Source organism: Cladophialophora immunda (genome assembly GCF_000835495.1).
Source record: "Cladophialophora immunda strain CBS 83496 unplaced genomic scaffold supercont1.5, whole genome shotgun sequence".
Classification (NCBI taxonomy): Eukaryota; Fungi; Ascomycota; class Eurotiomycetes; order Chaetothyriales; family Herpotrichiellaceae; genus Cladophialophora; species Cladophialophora immunda.
Genome location: NW_015622545.1, coordinates 1,564,400 through 1,591,665, shown reverse-complemented (window position 1 = coordinate 1,591,665; position 27,266 = coordinate 1,564,400). Strand labels below are relative to the sequence as shown.

At 54.2% G+C, this 27,266-nt stretch overlaps 4 protein-coding genes across 4 annotated transcripts; 1 reads left to right on the top strand and 3 right to left on the bottom strand.

Moving 5' to 3' along the window:
• Positions 1-1,018: 1,018 nt before the first annotated feature.
• PV07_08788 (uncharacterized protein) lies at positions 1,019-3,010 on the top strand (the record flags this gene model as incomplete). Its single annotated transcript, XM_016395982.1, has 7 exons — positions 1,019-1,276; positions 1,346-1,448; positions 1,518-1,678; positions 1,758-1,824; positions 1,897-2,270; positions 2,340-2,663; positions 2,738-3,010. The coding sequence occupies 7 exons, from the start codon at positions 1,019-1,021 to the stop codon at positions 3,008-3,010; spliced, it is 1,560 nt and encodes a 519-aa protein (XP_016245838.1).
• A 1,974-nt stretch (positions 3,011-4,984) lies between these two features.
• Positions 4,985-6,624, bottom strand: PV07_08787 (uncharacterized protein; the record flags this gene model as incomplete). Its single annotated transcript, XM_016395981.1, has 3 exons — positions 4,985-5,291; positions 5,367-6,153; positions 6,222-6,624. 3 exons carry the CDS (start codon positions 6,622-6,624, stop codon positions 4,985-4,987), a joined length of 1,497 nt encoding a protein of 498 aa, XP_016245837.1.
• An 11,681-nt stretch (positions 6,625-18,305) lies between these two features.
• PV07_08786 (uncharacterized protein) lies at positions 18,306-19,316 on the bottom strand (the record flags this gene model as incomplete). Its single annotated transcript, XM_016395980.1, has 1 exon — positions 18,306-19,316. One exon carries the CDS (start codon positions 19,314-19,316, stop codon positions 18,306-18,308), a length of 1,011 nt encoding a protein of 336 aa, XP_016245836.1.
• A 3,605-nt stretch (positions 19,317-22,921) lies between these two features.
• On the bottom strand, positions 22,922-23,833 carry PV07_08785 (uncharacterized protein; the record flags this gene model as incomplete). The annotated part of the gene is made up of 1 exon (XM_016395979.1): positions 22,922-23,833. One exon carries the CDS (start codon positions 23,831-23,833, stop codon positions 23,345-23,347), a length of 489 nt encoding a protein of 162 aa, XP_016245835.1. The 3' UTR covers positions 22,922-23,344.
• Positions 23,834-27,266: the final 3,433 nt, after the last annotated feature.

Sequence of the window (27,266 nt, the reverse complement as noted above, 5' to 3'; positions counted from 1 at the left end):
CGAATCTCGACACTCTCACGTGACTCGCCAAAGTCCCTTTCCCTTTCCGGACGCGAGCAACTCGCCACTTAACTAACCTACGTCATGGCCAAGCCATTCTCAACTGTGGCTGTGCGATCCTGAGCCACGGTTTGCGGTTGCCACGTGACTGCCACTTCGGGCTTGAAGAACTACCATGTCGGGAGGCGTCGACGTCGACATGTCCTTCGCTCTTCTTCGCCCTCCTAGCTGCCCAACACCGACGCCAGCCCCAAACAAGCAATGTTTTCTTGGTATTGCACCTTCGAGTGCTCGGTGGCATTGCGCCTCAGCAACAGCCCGAGGGTCCCCCCCCTTTGAGCCCCAAATGTCTCCATCTCTTCGTCCCGTGTTCTCAATTCTCCCTTTTTCATCTCCTTCCATCATATGCCGACCGAGATTCCAGGCCAACCTCGACCGCGAGCGCAATTCGCCAAAAGGCCCTTGGGTAGGAGACCGAGACTGAGTGGTGGCGGGAGAAGATCATGAGGGGAGCAAGTACATCGCGAAGTAGCCTCCGTCTAGCGAAGTATAATCCCGCTTGATATCCCTTTTCCGCGCAATGCTTTTCCAGCCAACGCAGTTCGGGTCAATGCTCTTCGTCCGGCGCTGCCTCCAGCACTTTGCCCACAGCATGCAGCACGCTTTGCCGCAGAACCGCTTTGCCGCATACCCGCATTTTCCGCAGTACCACTTTTCCGCATGTGGGTTTCCGCATCGAACGCCATCGATATCAAGGAAGGTAGACCCCCTCCTGCATGCAATTAGATAAACAGAACTGAACTCGGTAAACCATTCGTCGAGACAGGTACTATCACGATGCCCTTTTCCGCACCCCCGTCTGGCCCTTCGAGCTGTTATGCTAGGGATCGAATATATATCCCAGACATGTACCCCGGACTAACCCAGCTTTGTGGGGTAGGAAGGCCCTCAAGACCTACTTATTCGATTGCTCCACCTTGAGACTGTTCTGGCTCTCCTTTGATCCACGACTGCGAACATGTTCCAACCCAAGCAATGGAAGGGCCGCAAGCTCCGAGTCTGGATCCTCATCGTCTGCGGTCTGGCGTTCTCCTTATTCGGCTATGATTGCGCCTTGTATGGCGGCATTGCCAGTGGCCCGCCGTTTGTCGAGTATTTCCACCATCCGTCGCCCGGGTTGACCGGACAGGTCGCCGCTCTATTTGACATTGGCAATCTTGTGGGGGCGCTCTGCACGCCTTTCATTGCCGAACGCATAGGACATCGCAAGAGCATTGTGAGTACTGCCTGATGGAAGTGGACCGACTTCGAGAAATGCCGTTGCTGACGAGGTGGGTGTCAACAGCTGATCGGATCGGCCATTTGTGTGATCGGCGCCATCATCCAAACGACGCCGGGTAGTATCGGTGGCTTGATAGCGGGACGGATGATTGGAGGGTTTGGAAACGGTGAGCAGGAGGCGAACGGCACAGTGTGAAAAGAGATGGTCCGCTCACTAATGGTGTTCGCCTGCCCAGGAATCAACACCTCCGTGGTGCCGGTCTACCACTCCGAGACCAGCCTTCCTCATGCCCGAGGGCGCGCCATCTTTCAAGAGCTCTTTATCTTGAATGTCGGATTTCTCGTGGCCCAGTTCTTGACTCTGGGGACCAGCTTTTCGCAGACATCTTTGCAATGGGTGAGTCGGCGGCGTCTAGTAGCATCCTCTCCGCTCTCGAAGGTTTCATGCTGACTGACACCCGTCGTTTTCCGGCTAGCGACTCCCCTCAATTTTCCAAGTGGTGTACCTCCTCCCAGTATTTATTCTTCTTCCTCTGTTGCCAGGTGGGTCTCCTCTCCATGTTTTTGGAAGAAGCTGTAAAAGGCCCAGGCAGGAGCTGACACCCAGATGCGAAGAGTCTCCGCGATGGCTCGCTTCGAAAGACCGCATGGGCGAAGCGGCGACGGTCCTTGCACGACTCACTGGCCAGGAGGATATTTCGTCGCCCGAAGTCCGGCAACAGCTCGAGGACATTCAGACCGTGGTGGCGCTCGAGAAGGCCGGCGAAGCCACCCCGATCAGTGACCTCTGGACTGCACCTGGACGACACATGTACCGACTGATCATCGGATGCGGCGCCCAGTACATGGGCCAGATTGGCGGATGCAACGTCTTTGCCTACTACATCGTCATCATCTTCGAGCAGCTGGGCTTCTCGTCGACCCCAGCCCGGGTACTGGCGGCGTGCACCGGGGTTCCGTGGCTCCTATCCAACCTCTTCTCGCAATTCGTAAGTGAAACTTTGGCGAATGAGGCGATTCCGTCGACCCAAAAACTGACTTTGAGCCTTCCACCACAGGCAGTCGAAAGGTTTGGACGGCGTCCGCTGTTCTTCAGCGGCTCCATCGGTCAGGGTCTCTGCTTCCTGATTGCCGGGATTGTGTTGGCCATAGGGGGCAATCCGTCCGAAGGCACGGCCAAATGGTCCGGGTACATCGTGGTGGTGCTGGTGTATCTCTACCTGATGATCTTCGCCCTCGCCTGGCAGAGTCTCCAATACCTCTACCCGGCCGAAATCCTTTCCTTCAAATACCGGAACAAGTTCTATCCCGTGGCCAACGCCGTCAACTGGACCATCAACTACGTCGTCGTGGTATCGACGCCACCAGGCCTCGCAAATATCGTAAGTTGTCACCTGCGCCGGCCGGGCTCGCAGCCACAGGGTTATGCATGACGCTGACAAACTGCCACTGCCAGGGTTGGAAATTCTACATGGTCTTCTTCTGCTTCAACTTTGTCAATTTCTGGCTCGTCTTCCTGTTCTACCCCGAGACCGCGCACAAGTCGCTGGAAGAGATCGACCTGCTGTTCCTCTCGGCCAAGAGCGCCACGTCGCGTCTGTTCCCGGGTTTGGCGAGTGGGAAGAAGGGGGCTTTTACCGTGGACGATATCGACCGCGTGGGGTTCGAGGCGGAGATGAAGCAGCACCGGACAAAGGACCAGGCCACGATTCACGTCGAGGAGAGCTGAGGGCGAGCACTAACTGCGCTTCTCAGATACACCCACTCAATAATACGCCTGAAGATCGAGGAATCGTCTTGTCCTCTGCTTTTATGTTGCCATCAATCAATTGTCGTTTCCCTGCAAGTCCTTTTCAAAAGCTGCCGGAATCTTTCTCCTCGGTAATACGTGAGCCGACCGACAGCTTCGCAAAAAGGGTCGGGATGGACGGCAAGTGATGGAATTGATTGTCATGGGTGAAGCTCGATGCTACCAAGGGTTTCACGAGGGATAAACGACCAGCGGCTCAACTGGACGCTCCCTTTGCGCAGCTGGAGGTTGCTCATCCCTCCTCTCCTTGGGTTTCGGCCTCAGAGCCGACATCGCCATCATCACCACCATTTGCCATCGCGATCACCAGCGATGCCAAGTATCGCTTCCTCTCCTTTGGCAGGAATCGATTCATGATTGCCAATGTCTTAGCTTGGGCCCTGCGCTCGGCAACAGCCTCGTGCGTCAAGTGTCTGAGACCAATTCCAATCCCAACCCCCAATCTCCCCTGTCCCCCCACTGCCAGGATCTTTGAGGCAAAAACCACAGCACCGCACAGCAGATCCTCCGCCGGCCGATGAACCTGGCCGGCCAGCGCTGCACCGAGCGCCGCCTGACTCAGAATGGACCAGCTGGGCTTTTTCCGGAAGGAGACACTGGCGAGCATATATGTTTTCCCGTGGGCCGTGGATCGGAATCAAATCAAACCCTGAGAAACAAGTTGCTTCCCAGAAGAAAGTTCTGAACCCGGAACCGAGGTGCATGAACTCGGTGCAGATCTGCCGTGCAGGTAGGGAAGCAAGCACCAAGTTTTCGGAGTCTTTGGGGCGCCCGGCCGTTCCTTCCCCAAACAGTTCTGAACAATGAAAGACACGCGACGTGAGTGGACTAGGAAGACTTGAGCAGGGGATAATGGGGTATAGGGTATGTGGCGAGGGATCAGTAGAGCCATGGATGATGTGATGGGTCATCAGACGGTTCACTATGGTATGTATAAGCTACTTTGATTGGAACTACAGCGCACACACAGCAAACAGGCGGCCACGAGGTCGGTATCGGTTTTCAAATATTCTCATTTTGATAATCTTCTGACTTGGTGTTCTTTTACTCGCAACCAGCCCGCACCAGCGATATTCGCAGGATTTCTGCACTGCATCCGAGTGCATTGTGTCCTGGGGTTTCCCTCGGTTGCAGTCGTCGTCCGCAACGGCACCGTCCCATTCAAACAGGCTCGACAGATACAGTCGGCATCATGTGCTGGATGGATGGAGGTGGCTTTGGCGCTGGAGGCTCACATGTTTCTGTGTCTTCTTATGCATACTGTTGGCTGATGATGCTTGGGAAACGAAACAGGTCGCTCGCTCCCAATGGGATCATTCGTCCACCAGCATTTGCACGTGTCCCTGCACGTGTCCCTACACGATTCCCTGCACGTTTCCCTGCACGTTTCTCTGCACGATTCCCTGCACGTTTCCCTGCACGTGTCTCTGCACGATTCCCTGCACGTTTCCCTGCACGTTTCTCTGCACGATCCATGCTTTCAAAAAGCCACCTGCGGCACCTCGAGGCGGCTTGGGATCGAAGGCAGGCCTTTAATTTCCGTCGGAATTCGTCCCAATCGAAGGATGTCATTTGAGCCTGGTCGGGAAAGAGAAAGTCGGCGAGCTGAAATTGAGGAGATGCGTCGGTTGGAGGAATAGTGAACCCAGAGATCAAGGACATCTCCATGGGTCGTCGCAATGGAGAAGACGAGTGGGCTCTTGCCGCTTTCTCCCGGGACGAAACAGTTGCTCCCCCCCCCCCCCCCCCCCCCCCCCCCCACTTTCACCATCAGTCGAGACGGATGTTTTGGGAAATATTTCCAGAACCACTGACCACCCCCCCCCCCCCCCCCCCCCAACGCCTCCATGAGTTGTCGTTGGTGGTTTGACACGGTAGGTCGCTCCAACGGGATCATTCGTCCAACGCCATTGCATCCACATTCTCCCCCGATGCTCCCCTCCAGTTCAGGGATTCGGCGAAAAGGGCATCTGCCACCTGGTTGAGGGTCTGGTCCTTGTACCATCCCATGATGCGGTCCAAGTTCAACAGAAGGTCTGTGAGCTCGAACACGCCGCGGGTCTGCATCGGTTTCATCAGGTACTGATCTTCGTAACCCTCTTGGAAGTAGTGCACCCAGAGGTCCAGGACATGTCCCACCATCGCCACGGAGAAGACGAGCAGGGATTTGCACTGATCTCCGGGGGACGAAACAGTTGCCCTCCCAACGCCTCCATGAGTTGTCGTTGGTGGTTGACACGGTAGGTCGCTCCAATGGGATCATTCATCCACCAACATTGCCTCCGGGTCTTCCTCCGGTTCTTGCATCCTATCCAAGAACTTCGCAACCAGGGCATCGGCCACCTGGTTGAGAGTATTGTCCTTGGACCATCCCATGATACGTTCCAGCTTCAGGAAAAGGTCTCCAAACCCACGCCAGCCGTACACGTCGATGCGGTTCATCTTGTACCCGTGGTCGAAATAGTGCACCCAGAGATCAAGGACATCCCCATGGGTCGCAATGGAGAAGACGAGTGGGCTCTTGCCACTTCCTCCCGGGCCGAAACAGTTGCTCTCCAACGCCTTCCTGAGTTGTCTTTGGTGGTTGACTAGGTAGCAGCCGGCTCGAGAAGTTTGGTAATGTGCCGCGGAAAGCCCTTGTCCGGTCGAATACGCCTTTCCTTCGATGACGAGGAACGGGTATCGAACCGCAATGGCCTGTTCTCGAGTCGGTGTGAAGCAGAGTTCGCGCATGTCGTTGAGTTGTTCTAGGTATCTTTCTGCGGTTTCTTTGCCGAGGCTTCGCTGAACCAGTGCCTGAACTATTTTTCGAGGGTGGAAGCCGAGCAGAACGTCTGGGATGGGAGTTTGAATAGGTGCAGCACTTGACTGCGGTGGTGGTGGTGGTGATGGTGGCGAAGTAGGAGGCGGAAGAGGGAGAGAACGTGAGGCATTCAGCTTGGTTGATTTTCGCTGGATACCTTGTGGTTTCTTACACTGCCGTGGAAGCCGAGAAGGTCGTGGAAGAGGTCGACGAAGGCGTAGAGGTGGTGGCGGAGCCGGCCGGAGCCGATCGCTCAGATCTAGGTAGAAGTTAGCAATAACCTCGAGCCACAGAAGATATGAAGAAGGGGGGGGGTCAATATCATACCTGATTTTTTGGCCATGCAGAAGACGTTGTCTGGATCCAATTCCCCGAGGGCAAGGACGATTGGATCGATCCAGTCATCTTCTCTGGAACCGTGGTCGAGAAGTTCGAAATTGCCAGACATTTTGTCGACTATCTTGGTGACTTGTTCTCTTCTCTCATCCGACACTTCGCGTGCCCAGATGAGTTCCAACAGAGCCTGAATCTCCAGGGGAGGTGGTCCGCGGACTATTTTAACACCGGCGACTTCGAGCTTCTGGCGGCGATGGTTGAGGCTTGAAGTTCCCAATGACGTCGTGCGGGTTCGTGTGGAACTCGAATGAGTCCCAGAGGCTGTCATCTTGTCGAGTTTCTTGAGATTCCTGCGGGTGAGTGGCAAAGGTCGCGACTCTTGGGTGAGAAGCATCGTCGGTTGAGGATGCGAAGATGAATCCTGAACGTCGTGTTGGTTCGAGCCACTGCCCTGAGGGCGAGTGAGGCAGTGGTAGCTACTCATTCCTTCGCTTCGCCGCGTCGCTCACTGCCTCACAGACAATGAAAGGACAAAGGCAGGTGTGGTTCCGGAGGGTGCGCGGTGTAGCCTGGCGACCATGGGTGAGAGACTTTGCAGATATATATATATATAGTGTGACCTTCGCAGATGCGAAGGTGAAGGAGGATACTTGACCGCTTGGCGGCGAGGTTCCTTTTTATGCGCGACCAACGGTTCCAACGCTGTTCTATTGCGGCTTCTCACCGGTCCTTTGGCACCCTCGTTCACTGTGCAGCGCATAATGAATTGACAAAGGCAGTTTGTCTCCAGGACCACCGCATCCGGCGTTGGAACTTGGAATTTGCCCGGATTCTTTCAGCTGTTGGCGGATTTAGCGCTTTGTTGGCCTGGTGCTTTGTTGACTCGGTATTTTGGGAATCGGGACGCCGTTATTTTGTTCACCCCGTGAAGTTGGGGCGCCTATTGGTGCGTGGCTAAACTAACAAAAGTTGAAGTTCTGGGATCCCAGTGCCTGCGAGCGGCCAAAGTTTGAAATTCCAGGAGTGCCCTTCTCCCTTCGGCCTTCTTGCCCGCGCTGAGTGCTGGTGCTGCGCCAGCGGTGGTCTGCATCGTTCCAAAAAGTGTTAAAAGTGTTAATAATGAAATTCTGGAAGACTGGAAGTTGCACCTGCACCCCTGGCCCCTGGGCCCTGGCCTGCTCCGTGCCCTACACAAGTGTGAGGGGTTGTGCGGGGAACAAAGGAAATGTGGTGGTGCTGTCACCTTGTCATGACCAAAAAGTCCATGTCGCGCGACTCCACATACGGCCTGTGATTGGTCCGCACTGCCAAGAAATTCTGTCAGACAGCACAAATGATATTCAAATGACAAATGACCATACCTGCCCCCCGTGACCAGGCACCCAGCTCCCAGCTCCCAGCACTTGTAGGGCACTTGCAGGGCACTGACACTGAGGAGGCCGGAGGTGCAGGTGCAGGTGCAACTTCCAGTCTTCCAGAATTTCGTTAACACTTTGGGCACCCGCAGATCCATGGACCAGGGCGATTGTTGGCAAGTGCATTGCAGATCGGCTGTACCTTTGACTACGATATCAAGAATGATTCGCAGGGAGTAAAGGTCGCTAAGAATGGACATAGGGCGAGTCCTCAAAGACAGCATGCAAGATTTGGGCGAGGTCGGTTTCACACTCGGCTGGTGTATACACATGAGAACACCTTTGACATGTATTCCTGTTGGCAAGCACACTACAGAAGAAACGTGATCTACTTCCAAGAGCGTATTGCCGGGTGATCAACCAAAGCGTTGGCTCGACGTTTGAGGCGCCGCAAGGATGGGATGTCATCCACGGCCTACCTGTCTAGTCTGCCTGTTGCCTGTGTGTCTCATGACGCATTGTCCAGCTTGTCGGTACAACCATTGCCTGTCTGTCCTTGATCATCGTCTCTTGTATGACGGATCCCGCCGCCCCAGGTCCATTTTGCGTCTGCCATTGCTGTGGGTGTGTGATGTGACTGGTCAGATCCACCCCCCTCCCCCGTTCTCACGCTCTCAATACGCCGCAGCCCCCTCGGGACCCCTTGAACCGTGTATCTGCAGCGGTGCTGTCACGATGGGCTAAGGAGACGGCGAAGGACGAGGCGGGTAACGTCGGTTGGTCCCATCGTTGTAAGTGACGGATTCCTTGAAGGGTCTCTGGCAGCGCCATTGCCACCAGATCGACAGCGCGTAGACCGCATAGCTGTCTGCGTTGTTGATGGCCTCGTGCGGCCCGTATTGACCAGGATTGAGTGTCGAGAGAAGCTGGAGCACCCGGGCGTAGAAGGCGCCGTATCCGCTGGGCGGGTTCGGGCCCTCGTAATCCCAGATCTGCCTCTCGCCGTTGTGAAGGTTGATCAAGGCGTCGTAGTCGGGGAGGTTGTTGAAAAGAAGGTAATAGTGCAGGATTTCGTGCAGCAGCACGGCGCCGGGGAAGAACATCAGTTCCGAGTCGTGGTCGCCGAGGCCGTCGCACCCGTAGCCGCCGTAGAGCTCGCCGGATGGATTCCACGCCCACGCTGGCGGATTCAGGATCTCGTCGGCATCGGGATACTTCAGGAACGTCTGCGGGCAGATGATGACGAAGGTCTGGCTCCCGTCCTTGGAGATGGTGGTGTATCCGACCACCTTGTCGGCAGTCCCGCAGTCGGGGTAGAGAGCGTCGGGGTGGTTGTCGTAGTTGATGACCATGTTCGTAAATCTCGGATCCAAGCCAATGGTCGCTCGCTGCTGCATGATCGAGGCGTAGTCACCGGGATTGAAGACCGCGTTGAGGGGAAGGTTGGCAATGCGGCGAAACACGGACTGGACAAAAGGAGCGTCGCCCTTGGGGAAATACCGCAGGTAGGCCGGGTCGCAGTCATCAAAGGTCACAGCAACAAAGGTAGCTAGGGCAACGCAGTCCTCGACCATGACTTGGAAACGGTGCAACATGTCTGGAGGGACATTGGTGAGTACGTCCTGCAGCGGTGTACCTAGCATGGGGAACATGAATAGGAGAAGCACGAATCGGAAGAGTTGGGACGCCATCTTGGGCTGGCGAAAGGCTCAAGTTTTGTCGACGGGAGTCTCGAGGCCGCGTTGAGGAGGGTGAGTGTCGTGGAAGGAGAGAGAGGAGAGTTGATCTGAGATTTATGTGAGTGAGATGTCGAGAAAATGGGTGAGAAAGTGAAGACGGTACATTAATCGCGGCCGCTGCCACTGCCACTGCCACTGCCTTTGCCAGACACTGCCTTGGCGGCGGCCTATTCATTCTCAGCCTGGAGGGAATCTGCACGGTTGCAGAAAAGATGTCCTATAAACAGACCGAGTGCGCAATATCCCGGGAAAGAGAAGGTCGACTCTCGAAAGAGGTGCAAGGGCTCATATCGTGAGATTTAGTGGTGGTCAATACCCACAAGGCTGCACCGCAGGAATGCCAGAGAGAATCCACGGGCAAAGGCATCTGTTTCTAGAATGCTTGGAAAGCAGAGGCAGCTCAGTGCCGAACAGCAGAACAGGACTGGAGAGGAATACCTCGGATACCCTGGAAGCATTCACAGTCTTTGGATATCTCCCGGATCTCCTTCTCTCTCGATTGGTACACCAACAGATATAGTGTTTGTTGGCCTCGCTCTTTTCCCTGCCAAATCTCCGATTTCATCTTTGCAGAAGAGCTGTAGGGATCCCACCGAGGTAGTGGGTGTGCCATCCGTGGCTTTCAGTGCAGTGACCACCTGTGTCGCCAGCATCAGATTTAATTTCGTGGCGAAAGGTAGATTGGGCTTTACTTTCCGCTCCTGGCTCTGCCTCTCTCTCTCTCACCGCCGGTATTTTGACCGCTGGAAACCACGAAGGCGGCTATAGCTTCCAGAGTGACTGCTGCCTTCTTGGCCCTATCCTCAGCTTCTGGTTTTTGTCGGGCTTGACGGGACGGGAGGCAAGCTGATATAATAGTGGAAGGCTTGACGGAGGAAGCCTACTATACGGACCAGGTAATGGCATGGCACACAAACATCACTACAGGTTGCGATCAAGCAGATTTCACGGGAGAAATATCACTCCCCGAAGTGTTGTTGTTACGGGCTTGAGAGGCTGCTCGAATCGATGCTGGGTCCATTCATAGCTGAGGTTGTGATTATCGGAACTGGCCCATCATTTGTACCGTCAACCTCCGCCATACCTTGTTGGAGGACCAACTCCATAACGACCCGATCCCCCTCACTGGCCGCATATTGAAGCCCAATCCATTGCCGTGGTCCTCTACAGTCCCCTGTGTCCAGAGGAGAGGTTGTAGGGCAAACAAAACCCAAACATCGGACCCTGCCCGCTGGTGTAGGCGCACGTCTCTCCGGGTGCTGCTGGTGTCTGCATCGCGCTCCTGCTGCTCGATGTGATCATTCAACGCATTCTCAAGCCATCCAAGCCGTTGGCAGATGCATTGGGTGATGATTCGCTTCGTGTCTTGATGTGTGAGCCCACTCTGCTCATTGCTCAAGACTATAACTACACGTTGGAAGTACAAGAGGTTGGGGATGCGACTGAACACGTCTCCCGGATGACAACTTTTCCGAATGACGAAGTAGGAATGATCTCACGCTGCTTTGACTCTGTCTGTGGAATGTGCACAGGGCGGCGTCACTCACGTTTGCAAAGCTTTGAGCTGTCCTCTCAGAATACTCTCAACAGACCAACTGCTGCCATTGCGGCAACCCTTCCTTCTCCTTATTGTGGGCGAGTGTAGACTCATTCATTTGTCGTCCTGCTGCCACAGTCATTCGTGACCAGAGGCACCGAATGAAATGTCCCAGAGGGCAAATTTTGACATCTGCCCTAGAGGCATGGGATCTGGCATCCCCAGCCGGGTGTTCTGGACTCTTGTGGAGGTTTTGAGGCTGCCTTATCTCGCTGGAAGAATGACGGCCTCGTCAGGAGTGATTGCTTCGGCGTGGCAATCCATCCCTGCTCCGAACATCAATCTCCTTTCCATCCCGGCAGAGCTGGTTGCTCATGATCCAGGAAAAGCTTGACTAAACCGAGGAGACCTCTTGTTAGCCGGATCGTGCTTTCGTGAATGACAGAGAAGACGTCGACTCAAGTACAGGGAGGCAATGAATGAATGAATACTGGATATCCAAAGTGACCAGTTCAGCAGAAAGCACGTGGTGCCCGGCCATGTCCCTTGTGCTTCACCCAGTCTCACCATTGAGTGCCGATAATGTCTGGGCGGGACGGCGGTAGGTTTCGCTCAAGAGTAGCCAGGATGTTGGATATATTCCAGCAGAGGAAAGCTCGGTGAACGGAGGTGCCGTGTATCCAAGACCCGCGAGGCCAGGAGAGGCGTCCGACGATCATCGCAGCAATCGGCAGAGAAGGGAAGGGCATATCGTCGCACTCTAAAGAAGTATTCTTTGTTATCCCAAGGCCGGCATTGAGCTCAGCGACAAGGCTCTGGGGTCCCGCTAGTCTCGAGACTCAGTCCAAACAGGAAAACAACGGCTGAAGGATTGATTGCGGTATGTAAACGAATCCATCTCACCCACAACATGGTTCATTTCCCACGAAGCCGTCAGGTGTTTGATTAGAAGACTCAGCTCGAGCCAACACTGCGTATCCCAGTATATCGTGAAAGGGAAGAGGGGGGCAAGAGTGAAGACGGGAGTTTACAGCGGTCAATCGCGATGCCCTGCAATCTATTCTCCCATTGCACGTGTTGTCGCGTATTCCTGCGCCACTGCCTTGTCCAGATGTTACTGTGTTCAGGCAGACACTGCCTTGTCCAGGCATTGCCTTCGCGCGTAATGTGCTCCAGCCCTTTAAAACCGCTCTCAACCTTCTGTCCATAGTTATCCTCTTTCATCTAAGCCGCGACACCGAATCAAAATGCAAGTTCGCATCTTGGACGAAGAAAGTGATACCTATTATTCAGATGAATACGATGCAGACGGGTACGATGCAGACGAGTCCGAAGGGGAAGAGGAGATGCTGTCACGAAAGCGGGTGTCCTTTCTTGACACTCCCAGGGCAGACTTCAGAGGGTATTTCCACGGAGGCGTGAGCCGTGCTTTCGCCCCTGCGCCGGTCGAGCCCAAAGAAGTTCCAATTGGCACCTACAGAGAAGACCCATATCCACCACGAGTCTGGTCCGTGTATATCGGAGACTACGGGCGCCCACGGTATACTCTCCGTAACTACACAACGAATGGATATGCAATTCAGCCGACCGCCGCCTACGTCCTGAGATCCGACGAGTGGATGGTTGCTGACTGGGAAGACCTGCAGGACAACATCCAGTGGAACCAAAGAGCCTTAGCAGCGGGTGCGAACACTTCCGAATACCGCCTTATCCACTACGTTTTCAACACGTATTTCAAAAAGGCCAACGGCAGATTAAACCTGCTGGGCGCACCGTGGGTTTCATTCGCGGATTCGGACACCAATTACAGCCTGTGGCATGGATTCGAATTCGGTCAGCAGACCACCCAAAAGTCCCAACTGGACGTCCGCAGCGAGCAGGACGTTGGGCGAAGCGCTGCGAAGATCCTCCACCTGCATGCCATCCTCAAGAGAGCCGGAGCCAAAGCAGACGAGGCGTTGAACGATTGGATGGGGAGTGCCGCCGTCGGATCTCCGGATGACACGCAAAACCATGTCGACCAGACCTTGATTCGACTCTGGAACACCATGAGGGAGGCCGTCGGCGACCTGATCAAATCCCGCATCGGAATTCCGTCTACAATCTCAACCGTGCTGGAGAAAGGGCAATTCGAGGACGAAATACTCCATCGGTTCGGATGGCGAGTGACGGCGGACGAGGAAAACCACGCCCAGATCCAGTGGGGGAGAGGCAAGCTTGAGAATCAACTTACTGAGCTCATGGGAAAGGGTAAGAAGGAGGCCGCACAACAGCTCATATCCTGGGAGACTAAGGAGCTGGGAAAATACGGGGAGGAATTTATCCGGCGTCTTGAAAACGACGGTGGAAAGGCCAGTCGTGCGACGTCTGACTTGGGTGAGGGTGCGGATGAGCGGCCAGACGAGGGCGAAGAAGCGGAACAACAAGCCAGCAGCAAATGAGACCATCGTCCAGTCAGAAGAACAGTGGACAAGCAATGACAATTGCAGGGACGATACAAGCAGAGTTGGCTGCTACCACGCAGACGGGGGGAAAGGCAAGGTAATCAAGATTGACAACGTTGCGGACGCTGCTGACGGATACCTTGCCAGTCAGCGAATGTGGACATCGGCTATTTTCTTCGACGGGGTGAGGTTAGTGCAGGGGGTGCTGGACCAGAGCTTGACAAATACCTACTAGATAGCATTCGTCGGTTCGTTTGTTCGTCGGATACAAGTAGCTCCTCCCTTTCTCAATCAATCAATCAATCAATCAACTAATCCATTGACCACGCTTTCGCCTGCCGTGGTGTCTTGGGTAGAGCCCGACTGGGGAAAAGATGGGCGAGTGTATTTTCCCATGAGTAGGTTGTCAAGATCGGCCTCGCGAACATTTCCCCCAAGGACAGAATCCGACAGCATCCCAGCATCCCAGCATCCCTGTTCCAGCCTTCTGGAGTGTCGATGAATGGCATTGTCACCGCGTGATCGAATTTGAGCTCCAGTGACGACTATCGAGGACTCCTTGCACGTCCAACAGCATGGGTAACCTGTCCAGACCTACCGCTGAAAAGCCTCAAAAGCGTGGCTTGCACTACCTCAGCCCGTCGATGTGTGGAACCTCGCCGTGATCTTCGATGCGAAAAGGGTCAGCCACCGGCGCAAAACGGTGTTGCGAAGGGCCCAATTTTCGGTCCCTTCATGTTGAATGCCCGTCCGGCGGATGATGATCCCAGTCGTGTTTTGACCGCCTTCAGATTCCACGACGAGCTGGAGATGCAGGTTCGCTTGTTTGAGAGCGATGTTTATTTCGTGCACGATGGATTCCACGGGCGATGATTGCTTTCGTAACGACAGGACGGCGACGGAGTGAAGCGGAGTCGCCAGAGGGGGAGGCTGTCCCTGTGCGAAGCTCGGATTGGGTGATGGCAGTCATGTCGGAGAGCAGGCAGGCAGAGGTTCACCGACCGTTGGAGAAGCTGGCCGAACAATAGATGCAGGGACGTGGTTACGTCCCAGCGTGGACTGCCCATTAAGTTTGGATCTCGATTTCCCGCACGGTTGTGTCGAAAGAAAGTAGTAGAGATTGCTGCTTGGCTCTCCAAGCTTCTGCGCTCGAACTCGATCAAGTTTATTGTCTTCAAACGAGGGAGGACGGGCCATGGAGGAAGATGGAACAGCTCTCTCGCTCGGCATTGAAGAAATAAGAACATCTCAAACACGCGCGGGAAGAAGGCAGTCAAGGCCGGATGGTATGAGACCTGCTCGACGACGCGTGCGCAAGCTTTGACAGGGCTTCCAGGGGCCTGGACCCGAACTGGTTTCTGAGTCCCGAGGCTGTCTTGGATGGAGCTTGGGGTAATCTATTTTTCCGAGTCTGAGCGTCTTCTCCAGCCCAGCTTTGCTTTTGCTTTTTGTGGCTTCAAGTCTGCAATACCATGCAAGCTGGCGGAGGTGGACGCTTCCATCTAGCCCCCCATTGATCCCAGGACTAGAATCTTTGGCGGAGAGTCATCATTGGGAACAGGATATATACTAGTATTTGGACGTGGTGAGTTCTTTTCTTCTGGTTTGCTGCCTTGAGCGTTTGCTCTGAGCGTGAGAGTTTCAGTGCCTCAGCGCACCCCGGCATGGCATCCCGCGGGGCTGCGGCTTGGGCTTGCGAGATGGACAAAGCTTCATTGCTAGTCGATGATCGGTCGGGCGGGATATACCGGGTTTTTTTTGCTAGACATCTGAGAAATTTGCGGGGGAGGGGCCTGGGGCCGCTACCCATGAGCGGACGGAGAGTGCCGTTGAGTGGGATCCGCTGACTGGCATGTGGCGGCTCGGCTAAAGGGATTGTTCTTGCAGCGGGGGGTAATTTGCTGAGGCAACCATGGAGGGGCAAAGAAAGGAGGGGCAATCGCAGGCAAGGTCTCTGTGGCTGATGTACTCGATGCATGGACAAGGCAAAGACAATGATGCAGGGAAACACAGGCTCAACAGAGTGGCTCTAACGGCTGCGGCTCCTCTAATCGCTAAACCACGCGGGCTTTGATCAATTTAGGCAGGGTTCACCAGAGAAAGATCTGTATAGATCAATGTACGCCGTGGGGGGTTTAGCATGAAGACTGGAATGGCAGAAAGGCCAGATATGGTGTCAAAGTCGAGGACGCGACCAAAAAGGGGGACCATTCACATCACGTGATGAGCTATCCTGACCAAAGTATTGGAGATTTTGGGCTGTTCAGGGAGTATGGCCCGTCTTACCCCTTGCGTGTCGTCTGTCACAGCACGTCCTGACTCGACCACCGCGGCGAAAGCGTCTCTCCAGTCGAACGCAAGTATCCCGTAGCCAATGATGAGAGACAAGCTCTGCAACAAAGGACAGTCGGGTGACCGGCCACGAGCCAATCTGTGGTAGAGAAAGAAGAAGATGGACAATGGACAGAGCAAAGGCCACTCGGGGAGCAACCGACGGTTCGCGGTCACCTAGACTCTGGACTGCGTCGGTTACACTGGAGCACAAAGAAATGATCGGGGCAGCATCCAAAAGTAGGCCGGGGAGGGCAAGCGACGGACATGATTCTCACACGAAAAGCAACATATCTCAGCACAACAGACAGTAGCGGTTACACATAGAGTGCAAAGGACTGGCTGGGAAGCTCTCAACCCATCAATTGTGCAAGGAGAGTGAACATCGGACAGTTACACCAAGCAACAAAGAACAGCACAATGGACACTTGGATGACCTCGACCAGAGACTCGGTCTTGCACAAGCACTACAACGCACAGTCCAACAACAGTCTATACCATCCAATCGTCCCCCGGTCGAATGGCTTAGAGTGTCCCCCTACCCCTGTTAAGGACACTGTAACCAGCAGTGCGCATGCCCGTGGCCTTTCTCCTTCCTCAACGGTGTAAAAGCTGCTGCAATGGGCTGGTCATGCTTTGAACCCCGTACCCGAGCCCCTTGTGCCACCACGGTTAAAACTTTTCGCCAATGAAGAGTGGCACCCATGCTGACTTCGCTTCCCTTTGTCTGGGGAAATTTGAGGTCCAAATACATTGATTCTCTGGTGCCGATCGGCACGTCGAATCGATTCTCGCAGAGGAAGACCCTGCCATTGGTGCTCTTGCTTTTCACATCGGCAGCAAAATTTGGAATGCTCAGAGGAGCAGACCCTATTTGCTAGACCCAGCAATTATTCTGCTCTAAGCCGATGCGCCGAGAATGAGAGAGGCGTGGACGAGAATCCCTCGACTCCGCATTCTGCGTGCCAAGACACCCGTAACAGGCAAGTCCGTCCAAAAAGAGCATAGTACGCTTTTGTCACGATCTGCAGCAACCGTGTGTGCTGCAGGACCTTTTACCAGCAACCACGAAGCTCAAGGCACAAGGAGTCAATAAACGATACCACAGGAAGAACCTGATTCTGTACAGACAAAGTGCACTACCTTGGCATTGACGAAGCTTGGATCCGCATCAGCATCGCAACCCATCCGCGCTCATGGCCTTGTAGAAACGGTCATCGACAGCCTTGTGTTGTGGTGACCAAAGCACTGTCAATCCACCCTTCCTGCCCATCGTCTCTGTATACAATACGAGGCCAGTTTTACGAGGCCACCCGAAAGTACGCGGTTTTCCACCAGCGATCCACGGCGTGTTGAGCGCATTTCCGCCCCGTCACGCAGCAGCCAGGAAGTTTACACCCATAACTAAATCTTCGACGACCTCGCCCACATCTTCGACGGCGACAATGACCTCGTCACGTATCGAGCCGTGGAACATTGTGCCCACGACCTCTGAGTAGCCTGTGTCTGCCACCCCTGACCCCACGATGCTCGCAACAGCCTCGGAACCTACGTTCTCCTCTGAATCAGACGAACGACGTGGCCGTCGCCGAAGCGCTTTCCGACAGATCTGGGCTTTTCGCTTTGAGGAAAAAGTGGATAGAAAGAGATTGGGCGCACGCAAATGACACATGAAACGAGATGAGTATGATTCATGCATGGGGTGACAGACACAACGAAGCGAAGCGAGGCAGCTCAAGTCGACGTCCACCAACGGCCACGTTTGAATGTTTGACGCCCGATTTGTGGCTTAGGACTGGGGAATTGCATCGAATCCTTGCCTTTGGACGGATAAAGGGTCTTGGTCTTCAAGACGTGAGTCTCTCTCTCTCTCTGCCAGAAGCTGCCAAAATGGTCCAAGCACTAACAACGGTGGGCAGAGGACAAAAAGGGGCTTTGCCGGCACGACCAACACCAACACCAACATCAACACAGCCGCCGCTATCGCCGAGAGTGACAAGACGATCGTCGAATCTGTACTCTCCTCGGCCTCCCCAACGAGCTAGTCCTGGCAGTTGCGCTTTTTCCAGAACAGGAGTCTCGGCTGCTGCTGAGCCTCTCGTGTCGACAATCCACCCGGCCAGACGTCTTGGCCCACATCTGACCCTCCAGAAACCGGCTTGGAGGGCGGAGATCCGGCCATTCTCATGCCAGCAGCTTCTATAGCCACGACTAAGGAGCCCCGTGGCGGCAAACGAAGATATTTTGTGTGTGTGTGTGTGTGTGTGTGTCACTGAATGGATTTGGTAATACCCTGGGTATCCAATCTATCTAATCAATGCACCTAGTTAGTTACTCTCTCTGTTTTTGCCTTTTTCTTCTTTTTTTTGGTCCCCGTGGTGTGGAATGCAGTCCTTCCTCCTTCCTGACGGCCTTGTCCGCGTTGCCCGCTCGCCGTCATCCAGAACGGACTCGATTCTCCCTCAATTATTATGACCCATCCACGGCCCCTGGGGCGATGCAGTGCTGACTGGCCTGCCCAACTCAACTGGTAAATACTCGGTACACATGCAACCACCAACGTGGTGTATCCAGCTCGTGGTTTCCTGCTTGGTGTTTCCCGCGTGGTGGCGACCTCACAACCTTGATGCTTCATCTGTCTCACCTAACCCTTCCAGCAAACTCTGCATCTACTCCGCCGTTGCACCCATTTTCTTCTTCTCACGCAGGATTTGCCATACCCGGTATCGACGCTGTGCCAGATCAACAATTTGAAATCGCAAGCCCGTTCGGTAGAACTCCCAGTCTGGTGAAAGTTGTTCAGAAGCGTACGAGGGCGATAGAAAGTCGTGGAGTCGAAGCTGAGGGTTGCCCTCTGGGATGATGAACTCTCGTCCACTAACGAGCTCGGGCTCTCGTGTTTCGGGGTTCAGCTTCCAGATTTCCCAGAAGATTTCTTTGATTTCTCCTGTCCATCGATCACCCTGATAAGACACTGGCCCGTATTTGCCTTCCTTCACGAAGTCCTGTGCAAATATCGCGTCTGCGGTCTTGAGCCCTCGACGCTCGAATTCCTCGTCCGATATGTCACCTAGAGGACAGTGGTATTCTGGCTCTTCTGTGATTTTGACCAACATCACATAGACGACGGGCTTGGGCTGGAATCCTGTCAGCCAGGGTCGTACGTTTTCGAGAAGCTCGTCGTAAGTGTCGGAGCACCCAACGTGAATGGCCATTTTGATCTGTTTGTTGAGCTCATTCTGATAGAGGGGATAATTCTCTCGAATCAACAAGTCCGCGCCTATGAAGGAACCTGCAGCTTCGCCGTGGTAAACGTCACGGTGTTGGTACCTCCCAATTTTCATATATGGCCAACCGGTCGCCAGCATAAAGCGATTGTAAAGGAACTCAATCATTCCTTGGCGCAGGTCGGAATACTGAAATCGAATGGTGAGGATGGACGTTGAGGTCTGGTAAGAGAATCGAAGTTGTCTGTATGGGTCCGGTTCATCTATAGGGTAGAATACGCACACATGATAGTTTATCTTGCGCCAGTCGTCCTTTGAGAGTGATGGGAATCGGAAGATCTGGTCGCCGTCAATCCAGAAGCTTGAGGTTTTGAGCGTCCGTCTGAAGTTTCTCAGGAATGCTTTGACTCTGTCGTATGGCTGTTCTTCAGCCGAGCTTGGTGAGTTCTCCATCTCTGCCAGCTTTGGTCAAGCAGAAGACAAGAAAAGGACTTGGATTGTTCGGTTGGAGTGTTGGTAGAAATAAAGAAGGAATTTCATGGGGGAGAGATGATGTTTTATAGGAAGAAGAGTCACGTTCGCTGCCTAAAACATTGCTTTTCACTTCCGCTGCTCACACCGTCATCTGTCGCATCCACTGCCTGCCTGCCTTCACTCTCACTTTTCACGTGCCATATAGGATACTGCTTGCGACCAGTCCATTCAGCCAGGGATTGTATCACCAACCTCAATCGTTCCGAGGACCCAGACGGTAGCTCCGAAGGCCACGCAGCGATGTCGATGCTCCCTGCAACAGTCTTTCTCGATGCACTACAGTGGGAACCAGGAAGCATGAAAAGATATAGAGAAGACACGCACCAAATATATACATGTGCGGGAGTTACATGGTGGACCAGGTAAGCTTTACATTTTGTCGTCTAGGTCCCTGCCGAGAATCATACCATATGTGCTTTATGCTCTACACCTCGGAAGCCAACGAGTGCCCCGGCCTAACGGAGATGAGTAGCTGGAAGTCCAGCACCAGATGCAAAGAAATAAAAGGCTGGTCGCGCAGGTAGACCTCGGTTTCCCTCACAAGTCCTGTCAAGCGGTAGCCCTCGGGTACTCTCCACTGAACGACACGGGTACGCGGAGTTCAAAGATAAAGATGGATGGTTCGACTCGCAGTGGTCGAGTATTCGAGGAGGGAACCTTTGTGAATACATTGGCTGAATGGCTTGGGAATGCCGCTCTGGCTTCAAGCCGGTCAGATCGAAATGCAAGCAGTGGTGAAGGAAATATGCTGGCTTCATGCAGCGACGGTCGTCCGGGGAATACTTGGATATCGCCGCTCCTCTCGCTTCAGGCTTGGAACAACACACACCCCGTATGTCTACCTCGCAACAGACCTCGCCCTGCCTCGTTCTCAACCCTCAGTCTCATCGGCACAGTTGCCGTGGCAATGGCCTTCCACAGCCAATCATCTGATTGGCCTCTTTGAGATGTCTTGGTGGCCGAGAGGCTCCTCTCCGCCAGCATCCGTCGCCCGTTCGTAATAACAACGACTTTTCAATCATCAGCGCTATTTGACTAACCTACATGCGGCCCAACTCGCCTGCTCCAGGGGATGCCAATGGTGTTATTTTCATCAAATTACACACAATATTCGCGGTGATGCGGGCGGTTCAAGTTCTGGGATGGTAAGGGGGTCGCCCAATCACGGTAGGTCACGTGATGAGGAGGCCCTTGTATTTGCTTGGCTTCTGGTGCGCCACACTCACCCGCCACCAACTGCGGTCGTTTGCAGTACTGTGGCACTTCAAGCAACGATGGCAACTCGCTTCAGAATTGTCCGAATCGGCACACGCACTGGTGATGGATTCGTCTTCTGCTCTGGGTAGCATGCCTTACAAGCCCCGCAGAGTTCTTGCTAATGCGGTCGATGGTGCAAAGGAAACGAACAGGAGTGATCACGGCAAAATTCTTTGATCTAAGCAAAGTTGCGGCCCTCGAGGGCCTCAGAGTCCTATCCCAGCATTGAGAACCCCAAAACCTGCTACCAGCGCGTGGTGCTTTGGCCGAGAGCATCCAACGAGATCGTGGAGGCTGACGAAAAGCCGCATTCCCCCGGGCTGAAACAGTGCATCCTCTCAGTCACAGATCCAATCGACGTGATCAGCCTCAATAGGCCGTAAGCTGATGAATTGTAGAACGAAAGACTATCTGGAAAGACTATCTGGAAAAATTAAAGCGAGATTCCTTCTACCTGGGAAACCAAAACCAGCCATGCGGGGGCCAAGGGTATGAATCCTATCCGCTACCTCAGCCGTCTCTTCTTCTTGCCATGTTGTTGCACCTCCTCCTCCTCCTCACCCTCACCATCAGCCTCCTCTTCAGCCTTCTCTTGATCTTCATCTTCCTGGTCCTCATCATCATCTTCCACATCCTCGTTGTCCTCCTCTACATAGTTCTTGTCCTTTAGATCATCGCTCTTGTCACTCTTGTACCATTGCGTATATCGTTTCTTTGCCTGTCTGCCAACGGCGATCTGCAACATGTCTCGAAACAAATCCCAGTCCAACCGCAGCAGCCCGTCCTCTCGGGGTATGGAGTAGATCTCGTCAAGTCGAATAGTAACAGGCGTGGACGAAGATTTTGGATGGATAATCCGTCGCTTCCCAATCTTCCTGGCCTTTCCCGTGCAGGTGTCAAACTTCCACACCTCCCACCAGATCTTCGATATTTCTCCGACCCATTGGTGGCCTCGGTAGGAACGTGGGCCGTAAGCTTCACCACGAAATTCCGCTGCATCGACATTCTTAGGATCTTCCCAACCTTCCCTACCCTCCTCTTTGGACAAGGGGCACTTATACTTTGGATCCTCAGTAATCGCCACTAGGACACATTGAACTGTATCCGAGGCAGCTCCCTCGAGGATCAATCTCGCAGCCTCCTTCAAATCTTTATACGGTTGAGAAAAGCCAACCTCGAGAGCCCATTTTAGCGTCTCGTTCCCCGAGCGATCAAGTTCTAAGATCGACAAGTCTGGTGTTTTCATGGATCCGTCAGCCTTCTGTGTCTCATTGGCATGTTCGATCTGGACGGAAGCTGGCCGCTGGGCACGTGGAGGAATACTTTCATGGATAAAGTTGACCATGACCTCGTGTATTGCCGACGGGCCCCCCTGGAGGGTAAGAATGGACTTTGCTGCGTCGTATGTGTATCGCCAAACACCTTCATCCTTGTAAAGCGAGTATTCCCCGCGTATCTTGGACCAATCTTGAGGAGAGATCTTGAATTTCACATGTTCTTCGAGTCGAAGCACACGCGTACCGGCCTTGACACGATCAAGGAATGTCGTGAGTCGGTCGACTGGGACTGAAGTTGCTGCAGGAGACATTGTTGCTGGAGTAGGCGTCATCGGCAAGAGCAAATCCTTCTTCTGAAAGGTCTTGGACGGAGTTGGGAGAGAGCAGGACAGATATGTCGACTGCTTAACTTTCTAAGTTTGTACTACGTCCTCAGAGGCAAAGATATAGCTACGCGTGGCTGTCGCCGCCCCACCCCAACACTGCCTATCGCTAGACGTGTCAAGACTGTCACTGCCTCACACAGCACTACCTATCACTAGCGTCTTATTTAGATCATATGACCTGACATTTACGGAATCTGACGTCCAGAAGGACGAAGGAGGCGCCAGAGGAAGGCTCGGTATTTGTGGGACAGGGGAATGGAACACCGTCTGGTGCCGTACAATGAGGTACGTGATGCGGGAGCCGTAGCAGCTGTAAAATGAGATGCGGAGTAAGATGTCTTTTCAAAACTATGGGGGGACGCTGTCGAACGAATATATTACCCATTCGAAGCGAATAACCCGTCTTCAGATAGTCTGCCAAATATCCACCGAATGACACCCCAACTAGGGGTCGTTACAACGCTGTAAAGGCCAGATAGTCAAGGTCCATTGGAATGTGGATGGATAAAGAAAGAGAGAGGGAGGGAGAAAGAACGTGCGAACGCAGCAGACCAGGGCTTTATTGCAACGTCTGCACAATGCCTGTTGGCAATTGGCAAACAAAGAGATTGAAACCCCCCCCAGGGGCATCCTAAGGTAGGACAAGCCACGTGACTGCAACGGTTGACGGCAGTGACGTGTTCTGTTTGCAGTAGATTCTCCAGCGCTCTGTGCGTCCTTGTGGCTGCGGCCGGCTCTGCGCGAGACAGACCTTCTTGAGCCGGTATGTAAGCTTGGCATGAACGCCGCAACAACATCTCCCGAAGAACCCACAGCTGCGGTATTGCAGCCTGAGCTGAAGGTGGTGAGGCTGAATAGCGACCGCCGACGCCTGAATCACGCTCCGGCTTGCTCGGTTTCTCTTGGGTTTCTCGCCTCGTGGACCAGGACCGGGTCGGGGAAATCAGCCCGCAAACGGATTGCCATTCTCGACGACAGAGCGAAGTGAAGATGCCAGGCGCAGGTACCGCGTAATCGGAGAAGCATGTCATCCAAGGAGTCTCTGCAGAGTGAGGAGCACCTTCGCCCCGAAGCTAGGGTGCCAGTACGTTCTCCGCAGCTTCAAGGACTTGAGGAACCAGTCTCCATCCCTTTCCCTCCAGGTTTCGTGGTAGTATCCTCCGCCTCGGATGCTGAACGTGAGCCCCGCGATATCGACGACGATCTGGTCCTCCATGCCCCAGATCGCCTCCACCTCGTTGGGCGCAACCTGTTCCAAATCGCCCTCTCCCACCTGATGGAGCGTGTGCGCGTTGGCAAACGCCTGGCTCAGAAACCGGGTGAAGTCTCGAGGCGAGGCGAATGACAGCCTCGTCCGTCCGCTCGTGGAGACAGAGCCGCCGGGGTCGTAGAATGTGAGGTCGGCATCCGCGTACGCAAGCTGGACAAGTTGATCCCACTGCTTGGTATCGATGGCTCGGCAGTATCGCGATTTCTTTTGGCGAATGACTTCGGCAATTTCGTACTTGACAGGCATCTCGGCCAGGACCGTGTATAGTTTCGGCGTTGGTTGTCTCTGGGGCTCGCTCCAGTCTCTTGGAGACTTCTGAACGACAGTGGTTGTCGGGGCGTTATTAGGGAGGCACAGGCTTCTATCTATCAAGTCGACTGGCGCGTTCCAGTGGTGAATCCTGCCGAGGTTATACGGTCTATTGTTAGGCCGACCCTCGCCCAGTACGGAGTACCACTCGCCTTATTGTGCCATCGCCCGTCCTCGGAAGATTGTTGCTCCGCGGTGAAGAGTGAATCAATGCCTACACAAAGTTAGCGTTGTGTTGGTCATCGACTCCAGCCTCGCCAGACAGGCATGGATTCCGAGCTGCAGGGCGATGCACTGATGAATTGCAGTACGAAGGACCATCTGAAAAGGTTGGAGGTTTGCCCCCCCCTTCAGTGGACCGGAGTGAACAGCACCCCTCTAATTTAGGCCTCCGCCCCCTAAATCTCTAGACGGTCGGCCCCTGCCGTTAGGCGCTCCGGGCCTATAATAGGCCCGGCTCGGGCAAAGTGTTTGGCTGCTCAGAAGGTCTCCTCCACCACCCTCCCTCCCTTATCGGCAGGCCGTGCCGGCGGACTCGCATGTTTCGATTGCAACGTTGATTGGGAGACTTGGTCCTTGGACGGGGACGTGTGTGTGCATCAATGAGCGCAGGCTAAAGCCACCCGAAGGCGAGGAAGCAAAGAAATCCATTCATTCTGTTGATGCATAAAGCATTTCCATGCTCCGTTCCCAGATCCAGTGCTGACCCGCGTCCTCGATTCTCCTCAGCCCCATCTGACAATCACCCATAGCCCCAAGTCGCCTAGCCCTCTAGTTCGCCCACAAAAATCACCGGTTGCACAGACGCCACGCCCAACGAAAGTTCCCACCGCGAGTCCCGCGGGGTCTGTGTCCATCCGTCCCTTCGCCAATGCGCCGAAGCATACTCGCCATCTAGGGCAGGCGATTTAACTTTGACCATCGAGAGCAGAAGGTTTGTTCAACATGGCTTACTTACCAACGGGGGACCATCCAACCTAAGCGTGAGACATATCAGGCGTGGGCGGTTGCTCTGGTTGAATCTTGTATGGGCACATGTCCAGAGCGGGAAACATGACCAGCTCGCCCGAAACCCGGTCTCCCACCTGGAAGGTGGAGCTCCTCCCGGGATGCTCGTCGAGAGTGCATCGCCCAGTTGCATCCTCCTTGACGCACCAGACGCCCATCGTCCCCCTGACAATATCTCCGCTCCTAGTGATGCGGCCGTCTCGGACTAAGAGCGTGACCTCGCCGGCGAAGCAGGCTGGTATGGCTTCCCACATCAAACGCCTGTTGTGGTCGGCACTGTGGTTGACCATCAGATTCAGCCAGCAGTAGGTCAAGGTGCGCATCACATGGAAGGCAGGTTTCCCGTACTGGTTGAAGGCCGTGGGCTAGCGAAGAATGCCGATCATCCTGTCGACCCTCCCGCCATTCTTGACGATCCCTCGTTTGGCTGCATCCAGCCCGCGGATCTCTATCAAGATGTATCAGATCCAGCAGTTTTGCGTCAACCGGACAAACGGTGGCCTTTCGGCGGAGAGTTCGTACGCGATTTCAGGCGCGAGCAGTGGATTGCAAGACATGGTGGCCCGGGACCGTCGAACTTGTCGCTTGTGTGCTAAACAGCTGTTACCGGCGCGATTAGGCTTCGAAAAGGTTTGCTTTGTTCCATGTGAGACGCGCGCGAGGGCTTATATGAGGCAAGATAGACGGGTGTTGAATGGCCGAGCAAGGGATGGGTCTGAATTTGTTGAAATGCAGGGAGCTGGGTTGGCATTTGGGATGCAAACCCTGGGTCATCCAATATTCGCCCTGTCTGCCCCTGCTGGATGTTCGCTCGCACACCTGGTTGATACGAGGCAGATTACACTGTGTAATTGCTGCAATGTGTTTATCGCCCTGCCACCTGAACCCAGGCTCTCCGTATTCGCCCTACTGCCAGGTTGGAAAATCACTGGACCTCGACCAGCGGCCCACATCTAATGCAGCGGCAGAGGGGTTGGTACATGGCGGTGATGCTGTTGTATGCAAAAAAAAAAGCCCCCAGAGCTGATCAGACTAGAAGACAGCCATTGGTGAGGGTACGGAAACAGGCAGCTTGAATGGACCAGGCAGCAGTGGTAGGCCAAAGGTTATATGCTGCGACTGTGACGACCGATCCACATTCGTTGGATGTGGTTTTCTACACAGTTGGTGATCCCAACGGGTCCTCCACCGTTTCAACGCCATCCAAATCAACATACCTTGAAGCACATGGCTGCTCCGCCGCACCCCGTTGCGACCGGTGCTACTGGAAATCAACCCGGAAGCTCGTCGATGCAACTCATCAACCGAACGACCGCCGTATCACCCATAAACCTGTTCCTGTACCCCCCTCCCCGGGACGCTCTTTGTGCACTTCTCCCGTGGCATCCCACTTCCTCCTGCGCGACTCAATTCCCTCCCGATCAAACCACTGAATTCCTGACCTCCTAAGCGCTGAAGCTTAAATTCGCTGACAAGCATCAACCCAGCTGCTTCATCACTGCGCCCATCGCTACTGACTGGCAGCCACGAAGGGGACTCGAGCCACTCCCAGAAGGGGATTTTGTCCCATCTTCGAGGGCAAGTACAAATGACTGAACTGAACAGTACTTGGTCTTCCCCCAATATCCAAAGGCACTTCGGCCACGCATTATGCTTCTCGAAGGCGGTGGAGTTCGAAAAATAGGTGTCTGAAGGGGGTGACAGGTCATGCCTTCCTTGCTTGTTCTCCTTCTTGGACAAGTCTAGCGGTTGAACAAAATCCCAATCCTGGTTGGGAGCCTTGCCAACTCCATACTGAGCAGGAGGCTTCCCTGGCCTGTTGGCTACCTGCCGGCGAATGTGATTGTTGCCTAGGATGGGCTAGAAGTTTTCCTTGGAAGAGTTCGAGGCATTTTCAGCCATGGTAAGCGAAATCTCAGCGAAGAGGAGGAAGAAGATCAGCTCGAGGTACGACGGCCTGCTAAGTCGATGGCAACTAATAATGGCCCAGTATGGTGGCAACCATCCAGCAGTCTCCCAGTCCACAGTTCCAACAATAGTGTCCCCTCCCACTAGAATGTTCATACTACTAAGATCCCGTGCGTGAAAACTGGGTGACCTCCAATGTCGCTTCTGCCATGAAATCATCTCCTAAATCCCAAGATACTGCGATGGCGCGTCCTTCTCACAGAGTCCTGGGCAACAAAAATGATGAAAGGCGTGCATACCGTCAAAAGGACCACAACGACTAAGACCAGACGAGAGTCCGCAGTCCCACAGCGACCCCTCGTCCGCTTTCGATACCTTCGCGGAGGGTGCCTGCAATTTCCGCATCTCGTCGATTAGATGTCTCAGCTGGAGTAATATCCTTTCTCTTGACACC